Source organism: Anas acuta, chromosome 9, assembly GCF_963932015.1.
Source record: "Anas acuta chromosome 9, bAnaAcu1.1, whole genome shotgun sequence".
NCBI classification, from domain to species: Eukaryota; Metazoa; Chordata; class Aves; order Anseriformes; family Anatidae; genus Anas; species Anas acuta.
In genome coordinates this window covers 10888115-10909295 of record NC_088987.1, presented here as the reverse complement: position 1 = coordinate 10909295, position 21181 = coordinate 10888115, and the positions used below count along the sequence as shown (strand labels likewise).

General features: G+C 44.4%; 1 protein-coding gene across 26 annotated transcripts in view; it reads right to left on the bottom strand.

Annotated features, from left to right (window-relative positions):
• LPP (LIM domain containing preferred translocation partner in lipoma) overlaps positions 1 to 21181 on the bottom strand; it is a 381405-nt gene that overhangs the window by 65824 nt on the left and 294400 nt on the right. For all 26 annotated transcript variants that reach the window (XR_011099536.1, XM_068692525.1, XM_068692517.1 and 23 more), the window contains one exon: positions 19344 to 19467. Coding sequence is in view for 25 of the 26 variants with exons in the window: in XM_068692525.1 (XP_068548626.1) it covers positions 19344 to 19467 (124 nt within the window). In the remaining variant the exon portion in view is untranslated. The remainder of the gene's footprint in view (positions 1 to 19343; positions 19468 to 21181) is intronic.

Below are 21181 nucleotides of genomic sequence, written 5' to 3'. Positions count from 1 at the left end.
TTCCTGTGGAGCATGGGAGGCATGTGTCCAACTGTGATTATGTTTGGGAAAGATGCCTTGACTGTATCTGTCCTACTGTTATTCCAGCACTTTGGCACCCAGGGCCTTGCAATTTCAGGGTGCTGGGAAACCTAAATGTAATTGTGCATTTTGCAGGAAACTATGATGCTTTCCTCAGTTTATCCTTGCCTTCCTTACCTACCCGTTTTTGTTTTTGTTTTTGAACTCAGACTTCTGAGTGGGAAGCCCTTGGCAATGGTTTATTGTGCCAGGATCCAAGCTTGGAGTTTCGCCGTTTGACAGTAGCAGGCTGTATGCATCAGTTGTCTTACACAGCCTTTGGACACGAGACAGATTAATCTTAATTCCCTCTTCTTCAACAGACGTCAGAAAACACAATCTCTCACAGTAAACAGAGCTTTATGCTGCAACGTGTGCCTGTAACACTTCATAAATTCAATCCTAGGCCGTGATTTAATTACTGTGTCCTGGTTATTCTGGTTTAGCTGCGTTGCACTCGTACTCCAGATGTACAGGTCCCTGCAGTGACCTCCTTGTCATTTGTACTACGCTCGTCCAGTAGGAGCTGCGCTCTCCTGTTGTTTGCATCCCTTTCCTCCAACCACAATACAACTTCATCTTCTCAATTTCCTTGGCTGCAAACCTGACACATTCTCAGTATGCCCCAGAGGTCTCATTCCACTCCGCACAGCAAAAGCACTGCAACTGTGCGGGCTCAGGCTACTGACACTTCCCTGTGCTGTTTCAAATGCTTCTCCGTGCTGCACAGAGGTGAGCTTGCTGTCAGAGCTGGTCACTAGTCCTAACGGTGAATCCTTCCAGCTCCTGGGGAAGGTGGAGGACTCTTAGGACACCCAACATGCAGACAGGGAACTGGGACCCACGTAAGTTTTATTACTTGCCGAGGGTCACACAAGGAGTTTGTGACAGAGCCAGGAACTGAAACCACATCTTCTCAATCCCAGTCTAGTCTCTTTAACCACAAGACAATCTCAAAAAAGGTCTGATGGTGAGACAGGCTTACAGCACAAAAACCCCTCCAATTCAGAGGGATGTCCCAGCCCTGCTGGACAATCCTGCCTTGGGACAAGGTCCTTGCACAAGCCGTGCCATCACTCCCCAGCAGCCTGGCTAGACACAGTGATGGAGCATGAAGAAGTTTGTGCCTCTCCAACTGGCTGTCTCTGTTCAACAGCAGAGGAGGAAAGGTGTGTATTGCCTTCAACATCCACGTGCTGATGGCCATTGCCCTTACTCATCTGCATCACCCTCTCCCTGAGACATGAGAGACAATTCAGCCTGCTTATGATATAAAACAAATTATAGCAAGTGCTTACCAACATGGTAGAGGCTCCTTCCTGAATTATCAGAACTCCAATGCATCAGTGCCACAAAATAAAGGTTCAGAGAGGAGCCTTCCTGATTTTTCCACAAAGCTATACAAACTCAAGTTGAAGAGGATCTTGAGAGATTATGGAAACTGCCTTACTGCCTCCAAGGCAGGATCAGCATTCTCTACATCATTCTTGACAGGTACTTATTTAACCTGTTCGTAAGAACCTCCAGCAATGGAGGTTTCACCAACAACCTGGGCAAAGCATTTCAGCGAGTTTCTGACCTTACCATGAGCAAGTCTGTTTTTCCATCAGACCAAAATGCCCCTCACAGTTCTCTAAGCCAATGCCTTTTTACTCTACTCATGATGGACACACAGGACACGTGTGGGCTTGGTTTGGTCTAACCAGTCTTATGGGAAGCTTTAGAAGCATAGATCTGCATGAACCCTTAAAAGAAGTTGGCCCCCCTCCCTCCCTGGGCAAGACACCTGCTGAAGTACCTTTTTAATGCTTTTCAGTGCAGGCAAACGTTGATCTGATCGCGTGCCCAACTCATCAGTGAGGTACCAGTGACCCAACTCGGGTGATCTGCAGTGAGTGTCCCAGCCCAGTGGGGGTCAGTGATGCTCTACAGTATTTACGGTCCCAGATACTTTTTGAAGCGTGCCTTTTTTTTTTTCACATTGTGTCAACTTTCTGGCACATGTTTTACCATGTGCAAAGGGGTTGAAATAGAGCCTCAGTAACATCTGGAGATGTGAAAGAAAGGGGGTGAAAAAAAGTGTGAGACAGGAAACATTCCTCCCTTTGCTGATTGATCAAGGAAATGCAAGGGAGCAAGTAAAATGTACTGTATTTCCTTTATAAATGTTCCCTTTAATGCTGATGAAAGTTGCCAGATGACAGAGACTACAGTTGTATATCCACTAAAGACCCCCGGCTGGGGAAACAGAAGAGCAAGCCGTTTGCATAGCTTTGCCAGGCACTTTTGGCTGGGGCACCAGCTGTTGTCTATGGAAGTAACAGCAATTCCTCCTCCAGCCAGCCTGCCCCATGGCTCTCCAGGACTGCAAACAGGGTGTAATGTCCCATGTTGCCTCCTGGATACTACCTGCTTCTCTTCACTATTGCTCCCAGTCTGGGCACAGTGCTAGGCATGGAAATGCCAAAGAAAAAGAGCTTTAAATTGCAAGTATAGAGTTGGATGAAAAGAAGTAGAATTCTGCAACTATATTCTAAAATTAAAATTTTTTTGTGTCTCTGGGTGAGTTTCAAAGCACTGATTTGCACCCCAAAAAATCTGCAAATGAACACTTAACTAAATAAGGAATTCAATCGTTTCATTTGGTAAAAGTAAATGAACGAATGAATCTTACTTTCATTCCCTGTCTTCCTGTGCCCATCGTTCCTCTCCATCAGGGGCCTATCACATATAGGAATCCTAATCACATATAGGAAATTAGAAAAGCAAGAGACATTAAAAAAATCCTGCCTCTGATTTCTCTACTTTTTTTTTTTTTCCAAAATAATAATGGGGCAAAATCTTTTAAAGTTGTGAAGAAGTGGGACTTTCCATGCTTTCAAAAGCTGAGAAAACTTTTCTTCATTTTACTTCCACAGGAAAATGAGAGTTCTTAAAACAAAGATGACTCTTCTCCTTGGAACATATCACTAAAAGAGATCTCTGTCTTTTTTTTATTATTATTATTTTATTATTTTATTTTTTTATTTATTGAGACTTTACCACTACGTGCTAGCCAGGGAACAATCTCAGCAGCTCTTCACTAACTCCTGGGTAACAGGTGAAGGTGAGGAGATCAGCCAATTCCTTGTGAGGTTGGCAGGAAAGCTTTCTCTGGGCAATTTATCCCAAAGCTGGTACTGTAGGGTTTTGCCCTTCCTAGGAGGGACCTCAGTGAGGTAAACTGTTACTGGTAGAGCTGTGGATTAGACAGATTTTGGCAGTTCTGGTGATCCTAATAGCAGCAGCCACTAAGCTACTTCCCTTTGTATCCACGCTTGCAAGCCACATTCCCTGGACAGGGGAAGGGCCAAACATACGGTGGCACACAAGCCATGTATTTGTCTGAAACTCCCACAAAGAAAGCAAGGCAGGACGGGTGACAGAAATCACTCCTCCTCCTACCCTCATCTTGGGGCGATGAGGAGGGAGGGTTTCCTGGATGATCCCCAGGCCCACTGGGCTCTCTCTCTAATTCTGCGCCAGATTTCAGGATCCTCATTTGGAAAACCACCTGGCAATCATCGAGAGGGCCAGTGGCAGAAGTCCCAGCCAGGGGCTAGGTGGGGGAGCTCTCCCCGGCCTGTCTGGGCCCCCTCGCAGGTGTCTCTCTGTGCACGCCGTCCCAGGCTGCTCACCCACGGGCTCAGGATACCAGACGTGCTGGTCGAGCAGCGGAGGGTAGTTTCAGGGGCTGTTGCACCCGACCCCGTAACATAAGCGGTAGTTGCAAAACCCAGCAGGTCTGGAGGGCAGACGAGCCGGCCTCCTCTTCAGATGCCTCGTGTTTGTTGTGCAACGGTTGGTGCACCTTCGCCCACCCACTCCTCCAGGTGGGGAGGACCAGCGACCGCCTGCCCCCGGGATCACGCCACTGCTCAGCGCAGGCGTGCCTCAAGTGTAGATCAAATTCTCCTCAGCATTTGCTTTCTTATGAGCTGAACTGAGAGTGTAGTTACGGCCCAAACTGATATGGGTAGCAGCCTTTCCATCGAGGTCAAGAAATAAGTTGCCTTGTAATGTATGCCCAAAGGATTTTTCATGACGAAAGCGGCCCCCAGCAGCCCAAGCAATGGGACAAAGCCCTGCGGTGTTTGGTGCTGAATGAAGACAGGGCAAACCATGTCCCACTGCCCAAAGACTTTCACATCCAACTGTTTCTGTGTTGCGCAAGGGCACTTCAAACCACTTTTGTCCCCCCAGCCCAGCCAACCCATTTCATAAGCCCAGGATGGGCGCCATCAGTATGTTCACCAGACTCGAATCCAGCCAAAAATCACATCCGCTGCTGGGCATGAATGACTCAATTCACTCTTCCATAGCCTGGCCGTGCTCCAGACGGCGTTCGGCAGCTTGTCTCTGCCCCTCTGCATCACCGTGAGGGTGGTGGCATGAAGAGATTTTTACCAAAGGCTCTGTTCAGCGGAGAAGGTGAAAATGCCTGAGTAATGGTGAAGTTTTGAGTCAGAGATGCTTCCCGTGCCAATGGCTCCAGCCTACCAGCCTGGCATGCCTCCTGCATGCCTGCCTGGGGAAAAACGTCTGACAAAAAACAAGAAACAGGGAGGGAACCTGTCTTCCCCCTGCCAAAAGTAGGAAAAAAAAAAAAAAAGGTGGAGAAAGGCTGGATCCCACAAAGAGCTGAGTCCTGAACAAATGATAGCTCTCATATTCCCCGCGGCTTTGAGGCTTGGAGTTTTCAAAGGTGTCTGACTGCATTAGAAGAAGATGTCCCACCAAATTTCAACTGGCACCTCATTTATTTAAGGTCTTTTAAAACCCTGCCTTTCACAATCCGGCACCAGCCCAAAGCTTCCTTGCTGTTTTGAAACATGCGCTGTCTGCGTGTCGACAGCAGCCTTGCCGTAAATCACATCCATCAGGCGCTGGAAAACGCCTCACCTGTACGCCGACCATCCACCGTCCCCTGCACTGAATTCCATCATCCCAAGTTTCTCAGCAGCTGGAATCAACTAACTCTGTTTTTTCTCATTAAACCAACCTACCGGACAGAGGTTTCCTTCTTTGCCCCAAAATCTGGGACTTTTCCAACCAGGTGCAAGGTCCAATATTTGTTTACTCTCTTGGACAAGTAACAGGAGCTTTACAACCTGGGACGGAGAGGCACTCCCATTCTGGCGGGGATGTGCAGCGCTTGTTTCTACTCAGGATGACCAGACATGTCATATCCTTAAAATGGGACACTGGTATTGAGAGCAAAAGTCCTTTTAAAATAACACTTGATGTCGGTAACACCATATTACTTATGCTCATGTAACCATGCAATAATTACAATTCTGCTCATCCTCTGGTCATGGGACCTACTTCTACTGGCTGAGGTAGATGGAAAGTAATACTGAAAACTCTCCCAAGTATTTTCAAAATGATCTCCCTGTGGCACATGCTGCATATCTGGAGTCCATGATGGTGCAGTTTGGTATCAAGTATCCATAGACCGTTATTCTCACCTGACTGTCATATTCTCAAAGTTTGATCAAAAAGGAGAGAGAAGTTTTCTTGCCTGGCCTCCACTGACATTGAATTAGTGCAAAATATGAGACACATATTTATAAAAATTATTTTATTTAAAGAAAATCTGTGGAAAACCCATCTGCACAATGGCATGTGTCACCCTCACACATCCTACAGCTTTTGATTCATAATTAGAAAGGCTTAAAAATAATAAGAATTAAAAAACAAAACAAGAAAACATAAAGCCGAGCTCTTTAGTGGCCTTAAGACTGCTCTGTTTGAGGCTAGGGCCTGTTGACTAACATAGGAGACATTGGGAATGTCGGTTAGGATCCAGGTTTATCATGATACTGGAAGGGCAAAATAAAATCCCAGTTTTGCCAGCTGGACAGATTGTCTTGACATTCAACCCGCAGTCCTCCATGAAGAGGCTCTGATGTTGATCAGTATCTATGAAGACGAGTTCAAAGTATTACTCTTATCACATTTCTAAGATGGAAAGTTAGTGCTAAATTGGCTTTTGCATGAAGGGCACCAATTCCTGTCTCCTGAATTATTCACACAATTCTTGACCTGAGAATTTTGCGCTGATGGAAACTGAAACCCCAAAAGCTTTCGCTCCTCGTGCTAGGGCAGAACCAATCAGAAAGGACCGATCCGATATCCAGAGGTCATGGTGAGTCCTGCCAGTCCAACGTCCTTGAGCGGGCATTAGAAAAGGCTATCATCAGCAGGGATTATATGCGTTTGCCAAAAACTCAGCGTTGAAAAACCTCCTGAACATCCCGAACCAGTCACGGTAACCTCCATACGGAGAAGGATGACAAATCGCTGTGCTCTGAACTTTCAGGGTGCTCTTTATCATTGTGCTCTGAACTTTGAAAGCACTCTTTACCAGTTTCCTTCATACAAGGCAGTTCACTGTGAAGATGGTAAGTATATTTAATCCTCATTAAGTGCTTTGGTATGACAGCAGGGAAAACTTATGGACTTGTTTACATGTGATAACAGAATCATCTGAAAACCACTAGACCTCCAAATTTAGATCTGAGGTATGTGTAGAGACACTCATTTCAGTTTAGCCCAAGCTGGGTTTTAACTGATGTCAATGTAGGCAACTTCAGGCAGTTTTGAATATACATGATCAATCCAAGAAAGCCAATGCTGGTTTATCTGAGTTGGTTTCCATTTGCACCTAAAATGATGCAATTTGTTTTATGTTGACAAAGTCAGATGTGATGGGTAGATTGGGGAAGCTATTATTCATACCCCGACATAGGAAACCGTGTGGGAGATTTTCACCCCAGCAAAAGGCTACAGTTTGCAGAAACTAGCATCCAAAACACAGAATTGCAGCCATGTGAGGTGAGACCCAATGCAAATGCAAATTTTTAAGGCTTCAAACATTTTGGAAATATCTTTCATTGTTTTTTACTGCTCTAAGCCTCGCCTTTGCAGCCCCTACACAGTTGACGACCTGTGAAATAATGTGTATAATGCAGCTCCTGGGAAGTCTCCAGACAGCATTTTAGATCTGATGACTGATTAAGTTTTTGAATTAAGCTTCAGATCCATGTCTGAACATTAGAAAACCTGGAAAAAGTCTGCATTTTACTATCCCAGTGCTTATCATTTCAGTATTGCTTCACAAGAAAGTTGAAGCAACTTCTCTGTAACAAGGAAGAGACAGGCTTGTGTTTTGGAGACCACAGACTAAAGACCTACCAAACTTCTTTTCCTGCAATACAGTAAAAGGCTTTTCCAGGGAAAAGCTGGGTTTGAGGTTCTAGGGGTCACCATAGGATATTCCTAGCTAAGAGGGAGATAAAACAAGTAAAATGTTTCCCCAGGGGAAGAAAATATGACTCTCATTTTATAGTGATATTTCCACTACGTATTGTTTTGCTCTCCCCTGTCCCCAGAGTACAAGCATGAAGCCACTGCACACACTGATCTCCTGAGAGCTTAGGCTATATTTAATCAACCAGACCTCTAGCCAAGCTGATGCCAATTTGAACATCTTCTAGTCAACACACACCTATTGAGATGTGACCCACTATGTGTCATGATTAGACCATGCTCCAAAATATCATCCCGTAAAACCTTACTCATTTATCCGAACAGCTGCAATTTTCCTGGGCCAGAAGAGCTCTTGTAATCAGACATTTGCTGGGTGCACACCATTCCTAAAAGCTGTTATTTGCAGTCTTGGGACTTTGGTCAGTTATACAAGATCTGAAGTCACAGGTCAGCCCGTTTCCCTCCTAAATGAAATAAAGTTGTTCTGCAATGGGCAATAGCAGTGAGACTGTGTGTGAACACCTTGCAATTGGTTAAAACATAGTGAAAAGCCAATGCTGGCACACCTGAAACGGTTTAATTACAGATCCTCACCTGATGGCCTGCTATAATCAGAACAAAGATGTAACAGGGAAAAACACCAAGATCCCAAGACTAACTGGCTTGCTATGAAGTATTGCTTTTGTTTGAAAGACCTAGTCAGCCTTAGATCAATGGGCCTTATGAACAACTTTAGACATGAACATGGCATGACCAGGACTAGCTCAGGGCACAGATCTGTTCCCCCAGGACACCCATGTCCCCCTACACTAAGCCTGGAGGAGGTCACTTTCCTGACACTCCTGCTAAGGCTCCAGAAGCTTGTGTTATCTGCCCAGTTTTTCATCCGAATCCTCCAGACCTCCAAGTATGTGTCTCTCTCCGTTGTGAGCAAATAGAGCAGTTTCCACTCCTCACCTGGTATCCTCAAAGCTTTGCACAATGAGACCGGAGGAGTTTAAATTATGAGCTTCCACTAGGAGCTGCCCATATGACTGACACAGCCCTTCTGGCTCTCCTCAGCTCCCCTTCTGAAGGAGGGATGCCGGAATGTTTAAAAATAGCCCAACTCACTTCAACATCCATTCTTACTGCAGCCATAGCCTTCTCAGTCCTGTCCCCATTTCCATACTTTCCTCTCTGCTTCATATACACACATCAGACTTGCCAACACTGGAGAGATATCCACACTTCACAAGACCCTGTAGGCACCAAAAGCTGGATCAGTTAATGTGAGATGTTGCGATGGAGAATGGGAAAGAGGGGAATGCCATCAGAATCCAAGGTCCACGCAGCATCCTGCACTATATATACACACGCCATACGTATGCCTTTTAGGATTCTCACTACTTCCAGCCACAGGAAAGAAATGAGAAGCAGCTGCCCAGCTTGTGGAGGTGACAACGAGAGCATGTGACCAGGATTAGCTCCACGTTGGCAATGACGATTGCTAGGACTTTCCGGTCCAGAAGAGCTGGCTGCACGTGACAGTGCACTGCAGAGCATAAGTGACCTACACGAGCATCCCTTCCAAATGTCTCCCTCTAGGAAAGCTTAGTCAGACACAATTTCTTAGGTCACGTGATGACACACAATCCCCGAGTTAAAAAGAGGTGGAAAGTCAGTATTGTCGTGCCCCAGCCATCCATCAACTCGAGAGAAAAGTCAAGGTAGAAGTCATCTGGCTTCCTGCAGGTTTTTTGGAAGCCAGAAACTGAAGTCACCTGGCTTTCAGAGCACGCAGATAATAAAGAAATGATGGCATTTTAAAAAGCTGTTTTTTTTTTTTTCAGAGTATAATTTTAAATGACAAAAAAGAAACAAAACCAACCGAACTCCCCACAAAGACTTTCCCCTCTCCCTCCCCACCCTGATATGAAAGGCTGTGCATCATCTGTTTGGTCTACCCCAACAGAGCAGACAGAAATCAGAACATGCACTTGGTAGATAGAAAGTTATTAACCTCTGAAGATACTGTCTGGAATCAGAATTTGTTGGGTAAATTGCATATTAAAGCTGAATACTGCTGCTAACTGAATACAGCCTGATTCAGAGCTTTAAACAAATAACTTTGCATGGCTGGAGCAGTAATTTGGAAGGACCTATGAGAGAAAACCATTCATATTCCAAGACCAGGTGCTGGTCTTTAGCTGTAGAGAGGGTGTCTTACACTTTGGATGATGGTTGCACCCCTCTAAAATCTCCAAAAATGTGTCTCTCATTGCCAGTGTGTTTTACTGAACCACTGTGCTCAATGGGGAGACTTATTTCTTCAGCTTCTAAAACCCATACACTAAACTGTGCTGTCCCCTTTTCACCCTAGTTCTGGTGCTGTGAACATCCTTTTTTCAAGGGTTAAGCTCTACTCTAATCTAATACCCCCAGAGGTAACTATTTCTACATCTTTGTGCATGCCTTGGAAGGCACAAAAGAAAAAAAAAATAATGCAAATGAGCAAGTTCATAAAATAAAGCTTTTTTTTTTTTTTCTTATAAAAAAGCATAGAAGAGGTATCAGGTGTGTCTCCTATCTCCAGTGATCCTATTGCTATGTAAGTTTTCCATTTCCCTCAGTAGGACTGGCTCAGGCCAGGCCATGGGACAGGCACGGTGGTTTGCCACACTGATAAAAACTGCACGGGCACAGTCCAGGCAGGTGACATCTGACAGCAAGTTTCACGTGTCGCAACGGGTTTACCCTTGGCTGTTGGTAGCATCCCAAATGTCTGCCAGGGCTGGCTGCTCATGATTTCCCTGTCAGTTTGGGATGACAGCCTCCTGACTTCTGAGCACAGGCTGTGACCTAGGGTTGTAGCCAGAGACACAAAAACTGTGTTCACGTCCAAGATGACATGAACAGCAAGGTGCATCTGCAGACATGAAAACAGCGCAGCCCACTAAAAGCAGCAGGAAAGTTTGGCTACTTCTGCTTCTTTTCATTCTTTCAACACTCCCCTACCTCTTTGCACCACTGAGAAACACTCTGTATTGATTATGCTGACACTGACAGCAGAGTTGGAATTTTTTTTTTCTTTTCTTTTCACATCTGAGATGAGAAAGTGGGTTATGATTCATCTCACACAATCTGAGTCAAAGTGATTCCTTAAAAAATAAAGAAAAGAAGAGAAAGAAAAAAAAAAAAACACAAACAGTTTTGATGCATTTCTATCAGAAGAGAGCAGGCTGGAGAAGAGCGCCCAGCACACGAGAGAACCCTGCTTGATTTTTTTTCACCACATTTCACTCAGATAAAATCTGCCCTTTCTCCCCGAACTAAACTTCAAGTGACACTCAAAATACCCCCAAAAGTTACTGGCAAGACACTAACCACCGTATCAAAAATGACAGCGTGAGGCAAATGCCACCAAAAGAAGAAATAATAAATGCCACACCAGGCCCCTGCCCACCCCCATGGGACACTGCTTGCTAGACTGGAAAGTAACAGATTACTACGGTGAATTATCAATTTTCATAATAGCCATGAACTATCCAAATGCTAAAGTGCGATAGCATTAGTGGGTACATTATATTAACAGCAGTTAAGATTACCAAGTGTGGTCCTGGAGCGCTTTTTTTCCCCTTTCTTATTTTCGCAGCCGTGTTATTAACCCTGGAAAATAGGGCCTGTGATCTAAATGCTGGGAAGAGCCTTCAGAGAGTTGTGATTTCTCATCAGACAGGGCTCACAAGCCCATTTGGTTGCTTTTCACATATAATAGGAGCGAGGCCGTGGCTGTGGGTAAGGCACGGGACTTGGAGGAATTTTAGGCTCAATTCCCACTCTGCTACTGCTTCTCTGCGTGACTCTGGGTGACTCAGCTCGGCTCAGCCAGTCAGCCCCTCATTTGTGAATTAAGGACAATAATAATTTCCTGGTCCTTGCTGTATTTTCAGCTTGGAAGCTCAGAGGGATGCATACTGTTTCCTCCTTCATGGTTAATTTGCACATAGTGCAGCACGACTGCAGTCCCGCTAGCAGGCCTCAGATATCGCTGCCGTACAAAAAACGCCACGAAATAACATGGAAGCAATGGCAAATTTACTGCAACCAGCTTCAAACAATAGGTGAGCTGTTGTCAGTTGTAAAAAAGCAACAACAAGAAAGGTTCTTCTATGCCAGGTCATGTGCAAAACTAACTCTAAACAAAGAAAAATGAAACTGTTTTCATGTCGCTGGAACAAAGACAAAGAGTTGGCCAAGACTGCATGGCTGGAAGCGTGGTTTCTAACCCCAGCTCCAAAACTGGCTGCCTTAATATCTCTAAACAACTCAGTTATGACCAAAAAAAAAAAAAAAAGAAAAAAAGAATTTTGTGGCTTAAAACACTCCAAAGCACGATCTGAAGTGAAAATTACTTCTATAAAACTACAATCCAGAGAAACATTCTCACTCTTTGATAGACACACAAACATACAGCCCCTTTTAAAATACCTGTCAGTGAGAATGTAGTGATTATGAAATCCTGGATGGAAAATCCTGGTTTCACTTGTCTCCATACAACAGTGAGGAGGAGAGGGAAAGCAAACCTTCTCCATCCCACCTGCTCCTAGGCTAACAGTCTGCCTTCAGCTCCTGGCCTCCTCGAGGAGATTCCCAACGAGGGGTCCTCCAGGTGCCACGATTTATGTTTTTGGTGAGGTGATGACGTACCCACAGAGAACCCCCCTGAGACCAGCCAGCTCATTTCATATGGGGCAGGAAGCAGCCATAAGGTAGGTCACACTTTCGGTTCTTAATGACCTGAGTTAGCTACGGACTAATGGCCTGTAGACGAAGTCTTCACGGCTCATTATCAGTTCTTCAGCCATTGCAGTCCACATACAGTTCAGTTTGGGCATGTAAGTCTATCATGGAACAAGCTGGATTCTCTTTGAACTGCTTCTCAGTTCACGATAGAAAGATGGACTTTGTTTGCAAATACGAGCTATTACCTTTTGGGCTCATCTTTGGCTCATCTTTGGCCAAAGTCTTTTCAGAAGGAGACTGCGCTTTGCTATCCATTTGTACAGCATCTAGCACGGTAAGGGCCCTGTTGCAACATAAGAAATGACTTCCAACTTCACAGAATAATTTTTTTTCAAGGATATGTTCATTTTTAAACATGCTGAAGAAATCTTGTAGAACATTGCTGTGCTTTAGAGCGACATTTCATTATCACGTTTCACTCCTCTTCGAAGACACCAGGAAATTGTCAGCTTTCATTTTCTGACTGTTGCTTCAAAAATAATTCCATTCACGACCTGAAACCCACCTTTGTTTCACAGCACATAGGTGATCATCAAAATCCCTTTGCTAAAGTGCTAGCTTGGTACTCTGCACTTATTCTCCATTAAATGACTTCTGCATCAAATCAGTTCTATTTAAAAGTAAAAAATATGTCTAGATTGACTGCCAGCAATTCAAGCTAAACGAGGGACTTAAAAACACCAAGGTTGTCATGCTGCCTTTTACCTGCTTCAGCTGGCATTTTATCACCTACAGCAACAACGGGTAATTTTATTTTTGCTGCAAGATTTAGACCACATCTGTGAAGCAGTGCTGGTCTCTGAAGTGACTGTACTTCAGAAACACTCATGATGCAAAGTCTCGTCCACTCTTGGGTGGATATGAAAAGAAAGAAGGGAACGCGAGGCTCCTGCCTCTTGGCACATGTGGGTAGCAGGTGCTCAGAGCTTACAAGAGCGCAGCCTCCCCTCAATCCTGACTGCTGCATCTGCGCGATCTGCATTAAGGGACGTATGCTCAAGATCCCTAGCAGAAAAAGATATGGGTGTTTGGCTTTCCAAAACAATTTTCCCACAACTACTCCAGAGTAGGAACGATCAAACTTTTGCACTCTTTTGAATGCTGAAAAGCAACTTAAATCAGTTCACAGGCTCTGCATCCGTGCTTTCTCACGCCTTACTCATGGCTGGAGATAAATGCATGCAGACATGGTATGTTTTGCTCTCCAGCCACTCATGGGGCTCCACTTTTTCACTCCCCACTTGGACCTGTGGGCCAACTGTAGGCATTGAGACTACCTGTATAAATTCACTCTCAAACCCCTACCTGCACTTGCTGTTCCAGCAGTCACAGGACTCCCTGAAATAAAGTTAGATGCGGGTGGCAAGCACTGACAGAAGTGAGACTGAAGAAACAGGCTCTGAAAGCCATTTAGCAGGGTAATTAAAGCCCCTGGGGAGCAGAGGGAGGATGTCTCCCCTTGCGGCAGGCCACAAGAGGGCAGCTGGATGCTGATGGTACTGCACCACGACCTACCCGAGCGCAGGCTGCTCCCCGACGCTGTAGCTTGAGCGTAAATGCTACAATATGGCTTGAGCATAAAAGATAATAACTTGAACTGCAGTGGAGAAAAGGGTCCCCATTATATGTATGCTCTTCCTGCTTTTGTGAGTGGTTACATAACAGAAAATGACTGTCGGCTCATCAGTCGCTGAAAATCTAACCTACTATTTTCTGACCCAGATGTTGCTCAGATGAGGACGTATGCTTCTCTTGCACCAGAAACCCTGCCTTTAAACAAAAGACACGATGACGCATCACGTTACATGGCGAAATTACAATGCAATTATGCTCTTTTAATAATAGTTGCATCTTTTGATAATAACCTTTTCAGAAGAACCCGGCAAAATACATAGACTTTCATTTTCCTTTTCTGGTGGTAATTCCGATGAAACTCTTACAGAAATACAGAGTGAAGACAAAAATGTGATGCAGACCACATATGGTTTAGAGACACTAGAACTGTTTAACCCACAGAGCTATGTCAGGAAACAAATACACGACGAACTGAAGGAAGCCCTACCTGCACAATCTCTAGGGAGCCTTCTCATCTCCAGCTTCTGTGAACCCATCAGTGTCTTTCCCATACCTTGGTCTGCTACCTGCTAACCCATGTCCTGCTTCTCAAGCAGCAAAACGAGGGGACACCATTCTGACATCACGCTTGGTGCAGATGCAAAGCCAGTAGGTGGAAAGGTTGACAGAACCGTGACAGGTTCAATCCTGGTGGCACTTATCGTTCTTTACTGTGACACTGCATCTCAAAGAACTGTTGGGGATGAAGGCTTCTCCACGGGGGATATTCACAGAGCTGCTGCTGTGAATCAACTGCTGTCTGAAGGACTAGGCACATTAAGTGCACTGAAAATTGGGTGAAAGGGGAAAAATGGAGTCCGCAGAGGTAAATCAATCTGCTACAGGTCTCACAAGAGGTCAGGATGAGAATCAGGAAAGGAAGCCAAGTATCCTGCTAGCTGGCCTTGCTCCTCACCATACTCTGCACCACCTCTACCATTGCTTAAGTCAGGACATCAGGTAAATATGCAAGAAGAAAACTGTATCTCCTGGACTGTTAGCTCCGAGACAAATAGAAGTCCATTTATTACATGAATTGAGTATTTTCAACAGGACCATCTCAGCATCTCTTCTCTCCCCCTGTGCATCCCTACAACACACTGGAACTACAAGAGGCTGCTTTGGTAGCTCTGAGCACTTACGGTAAAATGCCAGTGAAAGTTTCTTCCCACCAGTTAGGGAAACTCCTCCGTTGTGGGGAGTGACTCAGCTGGGACATAGTCCAGAAGGCAACAGGAGATGAGGGGCCCCGATGGCAATTTTCCAGTCTTAATCAGCACTGACTGCATGGCGATAGAGACTGATAAGCTGCCAGAAGTCATTTCTTTCTATGAGATTTGAAACGGTGGTCCAAAACAGTTGTGATCTTTGTGTGTGTGTGTGTGTCTTTTAAAAAACGCAAAATCATGGGCTGTAGTTCCCCACGGTGGCCAGCAAAATATTTTGATAGTTTCATCCTAATCTCCCGTAAATCTCCATTTCTCCTCCTCCACCCTTATTCAATTTCCACTCCACACAGTATTCTATTTTTCCTTCAACATGCCTATCTGTAATCACACATTTAGCAATGGGAAGAGCTGTGACAGAGAGAAAGCATCCTTACAGCAGAGTGCACAACACGTGGGAATCCTTTCTAATAAAAAGGGATTTGATTAAAGACAGCCAACTACCACAGATCAGCAACTGAATCAGCAGTAAAGAGTAGCCTAGACTTAGGAGACTTCAATTTGCTGATCTGCCAAGGACTTCCAAGGAAAAGTCACTCCGTAAGTCATTCTGTAACCTACAAGAGGGCAGAAGGTGACATAGACCAAAGATCAGAGCTCTTAGATGTAGTATAGTAGAGTGGGCTTTCAACAAAACTGAGCAAGGCAGAAAAAACAGCATGCGAGTTTAACTCCTAAAATATATCTATTTTTAATTGTGGTACTCAGTTATGATACTTCTGTGCTTAAACCCTGCCTTGCCAGTGCCAGCTAGAGGATTTCCCAGTGAGTAGATCATGGTGTGGTGTTAAGTTTAGGCAACAAACAGCTGCGAACTGTGATCTTGCTGCTCCAAAGTGTGCCTACAGCACGCTGCTTTCTGGCTTGCCATGCACCCTGGCTCCTCAGTGTGAACCCTGCCGTGGTGCCAGCTGGGTGTGCTTTGGTAAGCAATAGCTGGCTAGAGCAGTTTCCCCATCTCTAAAACCACCTTCAGTGATTTGCACCCAGGGAGGCTACAGAGAGGTGCTGTGGTGAGCACAGACGTGATGGCAGTGCGGGTTGTCCTGCTCCCGAGCTCAGCTCAGCCAGCCTCCAGCAGCACCAGCTGGTATTTCCAGGGCAACGAGCCCTGAGTGGCTCCTACTCCTCTTCCCTCCCCAGGAGCCCCCACTCTGCCCACGCTGAAACAAAATAGCTTGATTGCAAACCGGAGATACAGAAAGTGAAATTGCAGAAGGAAGATGGTTACAGAAAAGACCCCAGAGTGCTGACGGGCCAAGTAAAATGACCTTTCTCCAGCCTGACAGTTCAAATGTAATTATTCCAACAAATTATTTTCATGACTTAATATAACGCCTTGCAGCTTTCTAGCAAGGTTAATTAGATTCCTCAATTCAAAACCTATCTGTTCTTAACCAACTTTTAATATGCTGAAATCCAGTTTTCTAAATTCAAACTAATAAAAGTGATTAGCTGACAGCTATCTGGTATGCTACAATTACCATGGCATTTAGACCTCAGGCAGAAGATATTTAATGCAAATCAGAGTCAATGTCTCTGCCCATTTGTCCTTTTTCTGATAATTGTATCAATGTGCCATATGAATCTTGTACAATCCACGCTACCATGCTAAACAAATAAAGAACAAAGGCAGAGATACTGGTTCAGACAGTTAACCAAAGTTGAAAGACTCTTTTTTTCCTCCCACACTTAATTTCTTCCTTCCGCATGAGCATGAAGTTGTGGAAAGGCACTAGGCTGACAGCTCAAGTAGACGGGCATTTAGCTCTGACATAGCCAGAATTAGTACAAAACTCCTGGCCCGCACTGCCATATCAAAAAGCCTCAACCATTGTGATCCCAGAGACCATTTTCCCCTGAGAGTGGTTTGGGCTGGAACGAACCTAAGAGGATGAGGGCAGACCACCTCTTTGATTTTATCCAACCATAAAAAGTAGTTGTGCCCCAGGACTGCTGGTTTTGTTTTGCGTTTTTCTTGGTAGGTATATAATTAGTTGTGGCTGTGCTTCCCAAATTGCTGCACGGGGCACAGCATGCTTAGAGAGCTGACGAGGAGTTCAGCCCGACACGCAGTTCATCTGCACATCAAGAACGCCAAGGCTGGAAACCGTTTCAGAGATGACCTTCAGTGGCATAGATTTAATGCAATTAGATCAGTCAGGTGCAGCTTGTAATTAAGCATCACCCACCCAAGATAGGACTAAGGTTGTTGGGTTTTCATCTTCCAGCTTGCATCATGCATCACTCCATCTTTGACCATGCTACTGCTTGTAGCAACAGCACTCTTAAAATTCCTGAATGATGTGGAGGCTCCTTTCCATCTCCTGTTCTCCTGCAGAATTAAGAGCTATCGGCATGGCATTGGTCTGACCTCCCATCTGATAGCTAAATTGATGACCCAACACTGAGAGACTTTATGTTCCAACCCTCTGAGCTATGCATCCTTTTTGGAAGTAAAAGCTTTGATGTACCACGCTCCCAAACGGAGCAGAGCCATCCTAGTGATACATTATTAGTCTGCAAAACCCTAGCATTTCAGCTTCATAAATACAAGTGCTAAACAAAACTAAAGCTCCACTTCAGGAAGCAATTTCTGAGCTGTGAGGAAAATTAATCACTAGAACAGCTTATCAGGGTAGGTGGTTGACTCACCATTGCTTGAAGTCTTTAAGATAAGATTAGATTTTTATTTTTTTTTTAAAGTCATGATTCGATCAAGCTTTCTGGGAGAAACTGAGAGTAGGACACTGGGCTGTATAATGGCAAGGTCCTTTCTGACCTTGGATCCTGTGAGTCTTCAAATTCTTTGTTCTACTTGACTACTTTCTTGGGCTATAGGAAGAGTGGGGTGGGCTTCAGTCCGGCTCCTGCCACTTACGGCTCTGCATTAAGAAAATGACTGTAATCAAATCTCATGCTTTAGGGCTTCAGCCATTTGCCTGAAGGGAGCAGGAAAAAGGTTTCTCCTTTTTGCCCGCCCACGCTAATAGCTAAATACATGTTATGTTTGTTTGGTTGCTGCTTCCCTTTTAAAACATCAGAGAGTGAACACAAATGGGTATGGGGCAGAGACAAAGTCAAATGCAGCAACACAGAAAATGCTCTCTGGTTATCTTCCCTTCAGCAAGTAGTTCTTGCTTACATCTCAGATCTGTGCTTCTCATCAGCTCTGATGATTGCCAATGTTTATAGAGAGGACATTTTGGCTCTGAGGGTGGAGGCCGTGGAAAGCAGAGGGTACTGATGGAGCATGGAGACCGATACCTACCCCATCTCACAGGGCAATATTTATCTGATGAGAACATCTTGACCTTCTCATGTAATCAGATCCTTGTCACTGCCACATTCTGTTTATTAGCTAAACCTTGGTCCTACCTGTTTTTCGATTACACAAAACCACTGAAGTTTCTTTAAGCCAACCAAAATCTATAACCAATACACCTACAGGGCAATCCAAATGAAATTTTTCAGAATTGCTGAAATAAAGGAAGGCAACAAGGACAAAATGAATGGCCTCCCCTAGCACTTAACATTACAAACTAAAGCAGTTTGTTTCCTAACAATTCCATCACCGAAGCCCGTAAGAAGCTAAACACATGGGCAAGATGTATCGAATATGCCCAAGTCTCATGAATTTAATGCAGAGTTTAGCCTGTACCACCTGTGTTTCCTGTAGAAGAAAGATATGCATTTTATCCCTATAGATGTCTGAGATAATTCAGTTATACACCATTTCAAAAGGAAATCAACTGCTTATCTTTTTGCCAGGCAAGGAAGATGACATGGTTATGCTCAATCGGTTATACTCAATCAGTTCAGATTTGTCTTTCTCATATTTGCTGGACCCAGTTCTGGGCTAATGGGTGTCCATATAAAACTAACGCGATTGACTCAAACTCAGTTTCCTTTTAATCTATGCCAACATAGAGAAAATGAAAATCCATGCCTCAGGAGCAGAACGCATTTACATTGCCAAGCTTTCTGCAGATGAAATGAGAAGGGAGGAACGGGGCAGGTGGGCAGTACAGCATACAGCACCTGAATTCAACCTGGTAATACAGAAGCTGGGTACAGGTGGTGTCAAAATGAACCAGACATTAAAAAATTCCGCTTTATAACCAGGAAGACTGTAAACATACAGCAAGTGAGCATGAGATTTATACTGAAATTACAGAGGAATTCCTATGGATGATTACACTTCCAGCCCAAGCATGGAAAGCAAATCTATCAATAGGAATGTCACTACATTAATAGTGCAGCTGTCAGGCTTTCCTGTTACCAAACCTGGTAAATATAGAAAGGGGCTATGGACAGACTGATTCAACGTGACATAGCACCGCTCACCAAAGTAGTCATCAGAGGGAGGATTCTCCATGTCATACAGCATTTTCTTGGTCAGATGTTCCAGCTCATCCTCAGGCCTGAAGGCAGGAGTGCTTGATGCGGGTCCAGAGCTCGGATACCCACTCTAAAAAAAACAGAGAACAAACAGGCTGTGATGTGGTATAACAGAATTCCCCTACAGTAAAAGGGTCTATTGACTGTTCAGTGTTGAACTTCATTCTTTGTCTTTTAGCTTTTTGTAAAACCCAGGGGATTCATACAAGTAAACATCCCATTTAATGTAATGAAAATGGACTCCTAAAAACATCCAGTGAAGTGCTATATATCCTATTAGAATGAGAAGTACTCTGTGCCTCATAATTAGGTGTCTACTGGGTAGCACATAGCAATAAATAAAGAAGAAAATTATTCCAAGGATAACTTGATACAAACATTTTCCAGCGCTGAAAAAAGGCTTTGGAAGCTTTTCAGTTTGGATTTGGCAAAAGCTTCCATCATTTAACAATGCAATAGAGGAGATGCTAGAACAATCATTCCTACAGTGGTGGAGTATATAGACAAAGACAGATAATTCCAAGCTGCTAGTTATGTTCTCTTCTTGTTTGTTTTGACACAAATCCCGCTGTTAACATTAGCGAGAGCAGGAGCTAGTCCACAGATTTTTAGTACTGGGGATACAAAGGTTTTAGTATGTGCTTAAAAATTGAGACCTCTTGGCCTTCATGTGCTAACAGCTGGCATTAAATATTTAAAGTCTGTCTCACTGAGTCTTCTCCCTGGAAAACAGCAGAAGTACAGGCATATTTTGAGAAGCACAGAAATAGTCGCATGCCTAAGAGTTTCTTAGAAGAAGCTAAGTTTGGTGTCTGCAGCGAGAAACTCGGTCATTTCAGGATTAAAAAATGCTGACAGAAGCTTTCCTTGTGTGCACTGCTTTCTTGAAAGACTTGCACGGGAAAACTGACTTATTTATGAAATGCAGTATTTTAGTACAGGAAGTTATTTAATTGATCAATTGCTCTCTTCATCAAAGATTGGACCTTTTATATGAAACTTCTGAACATCAGCCTATTAGGAAGCACTTTTCATGCTCTTTACCTGTTTACATAGGGCGAAAATGTAAGATTGTCAGAGAAACAATACACCGGCCACCTCTACCTAGCTTATACAGCCTACACCTGAAATGACGAATCCTTATTGAGCCAGTCATGTTCAACAAGAACAGCAGCTTTAAAGCACTGCAAGAGAATTAGCTAAACGTTTTCATGCCTTTTTTCTTTCAGGCAAGAAAGAGATTTCAAATGAGACATCAATCAATGCAGAGGTCTCCAAACGGCGCTTAGCAATAATATTTCAATCATCCACTCCAAGAAACCAAACACTTGCACGTTCCTGACCTTGTCGTATTTATTTTTCTAGGGCCCATGCTAAGCTGCACGCCATCACCCCCCTTTGCTTGTTGACCTGACCTACCTCACATGTGCTGCATCCAGGAGTGCCGTAGCAGGACTGCACTTCTTGGAAGTGCTGGATTTGCTGTGCACACACAATAGGACGGCTGTACCTGCTGCCTGCCCATCTCTTGCTCTCTAACAGAGCAGCATTGCACAAAGGAGTTGAGTGGCACAGTCCCCTGGAACAAAGGGCACCTGGAAAAAGCCCCAGGCTGGATGAATGTCCCCGGAAGGCTGTGCGAGGTCTATCTGCCATGTGCCCAGAATCCCTGACTGAGAATACAGATTGAACCAACCATACCTTCAGGTTTTCCCAGGGATGTTTTATTTTTCTGCTGAAGAATTTTTCCCGAGCAGTACTCAAGGGTTTTGTACCCTAGTCCA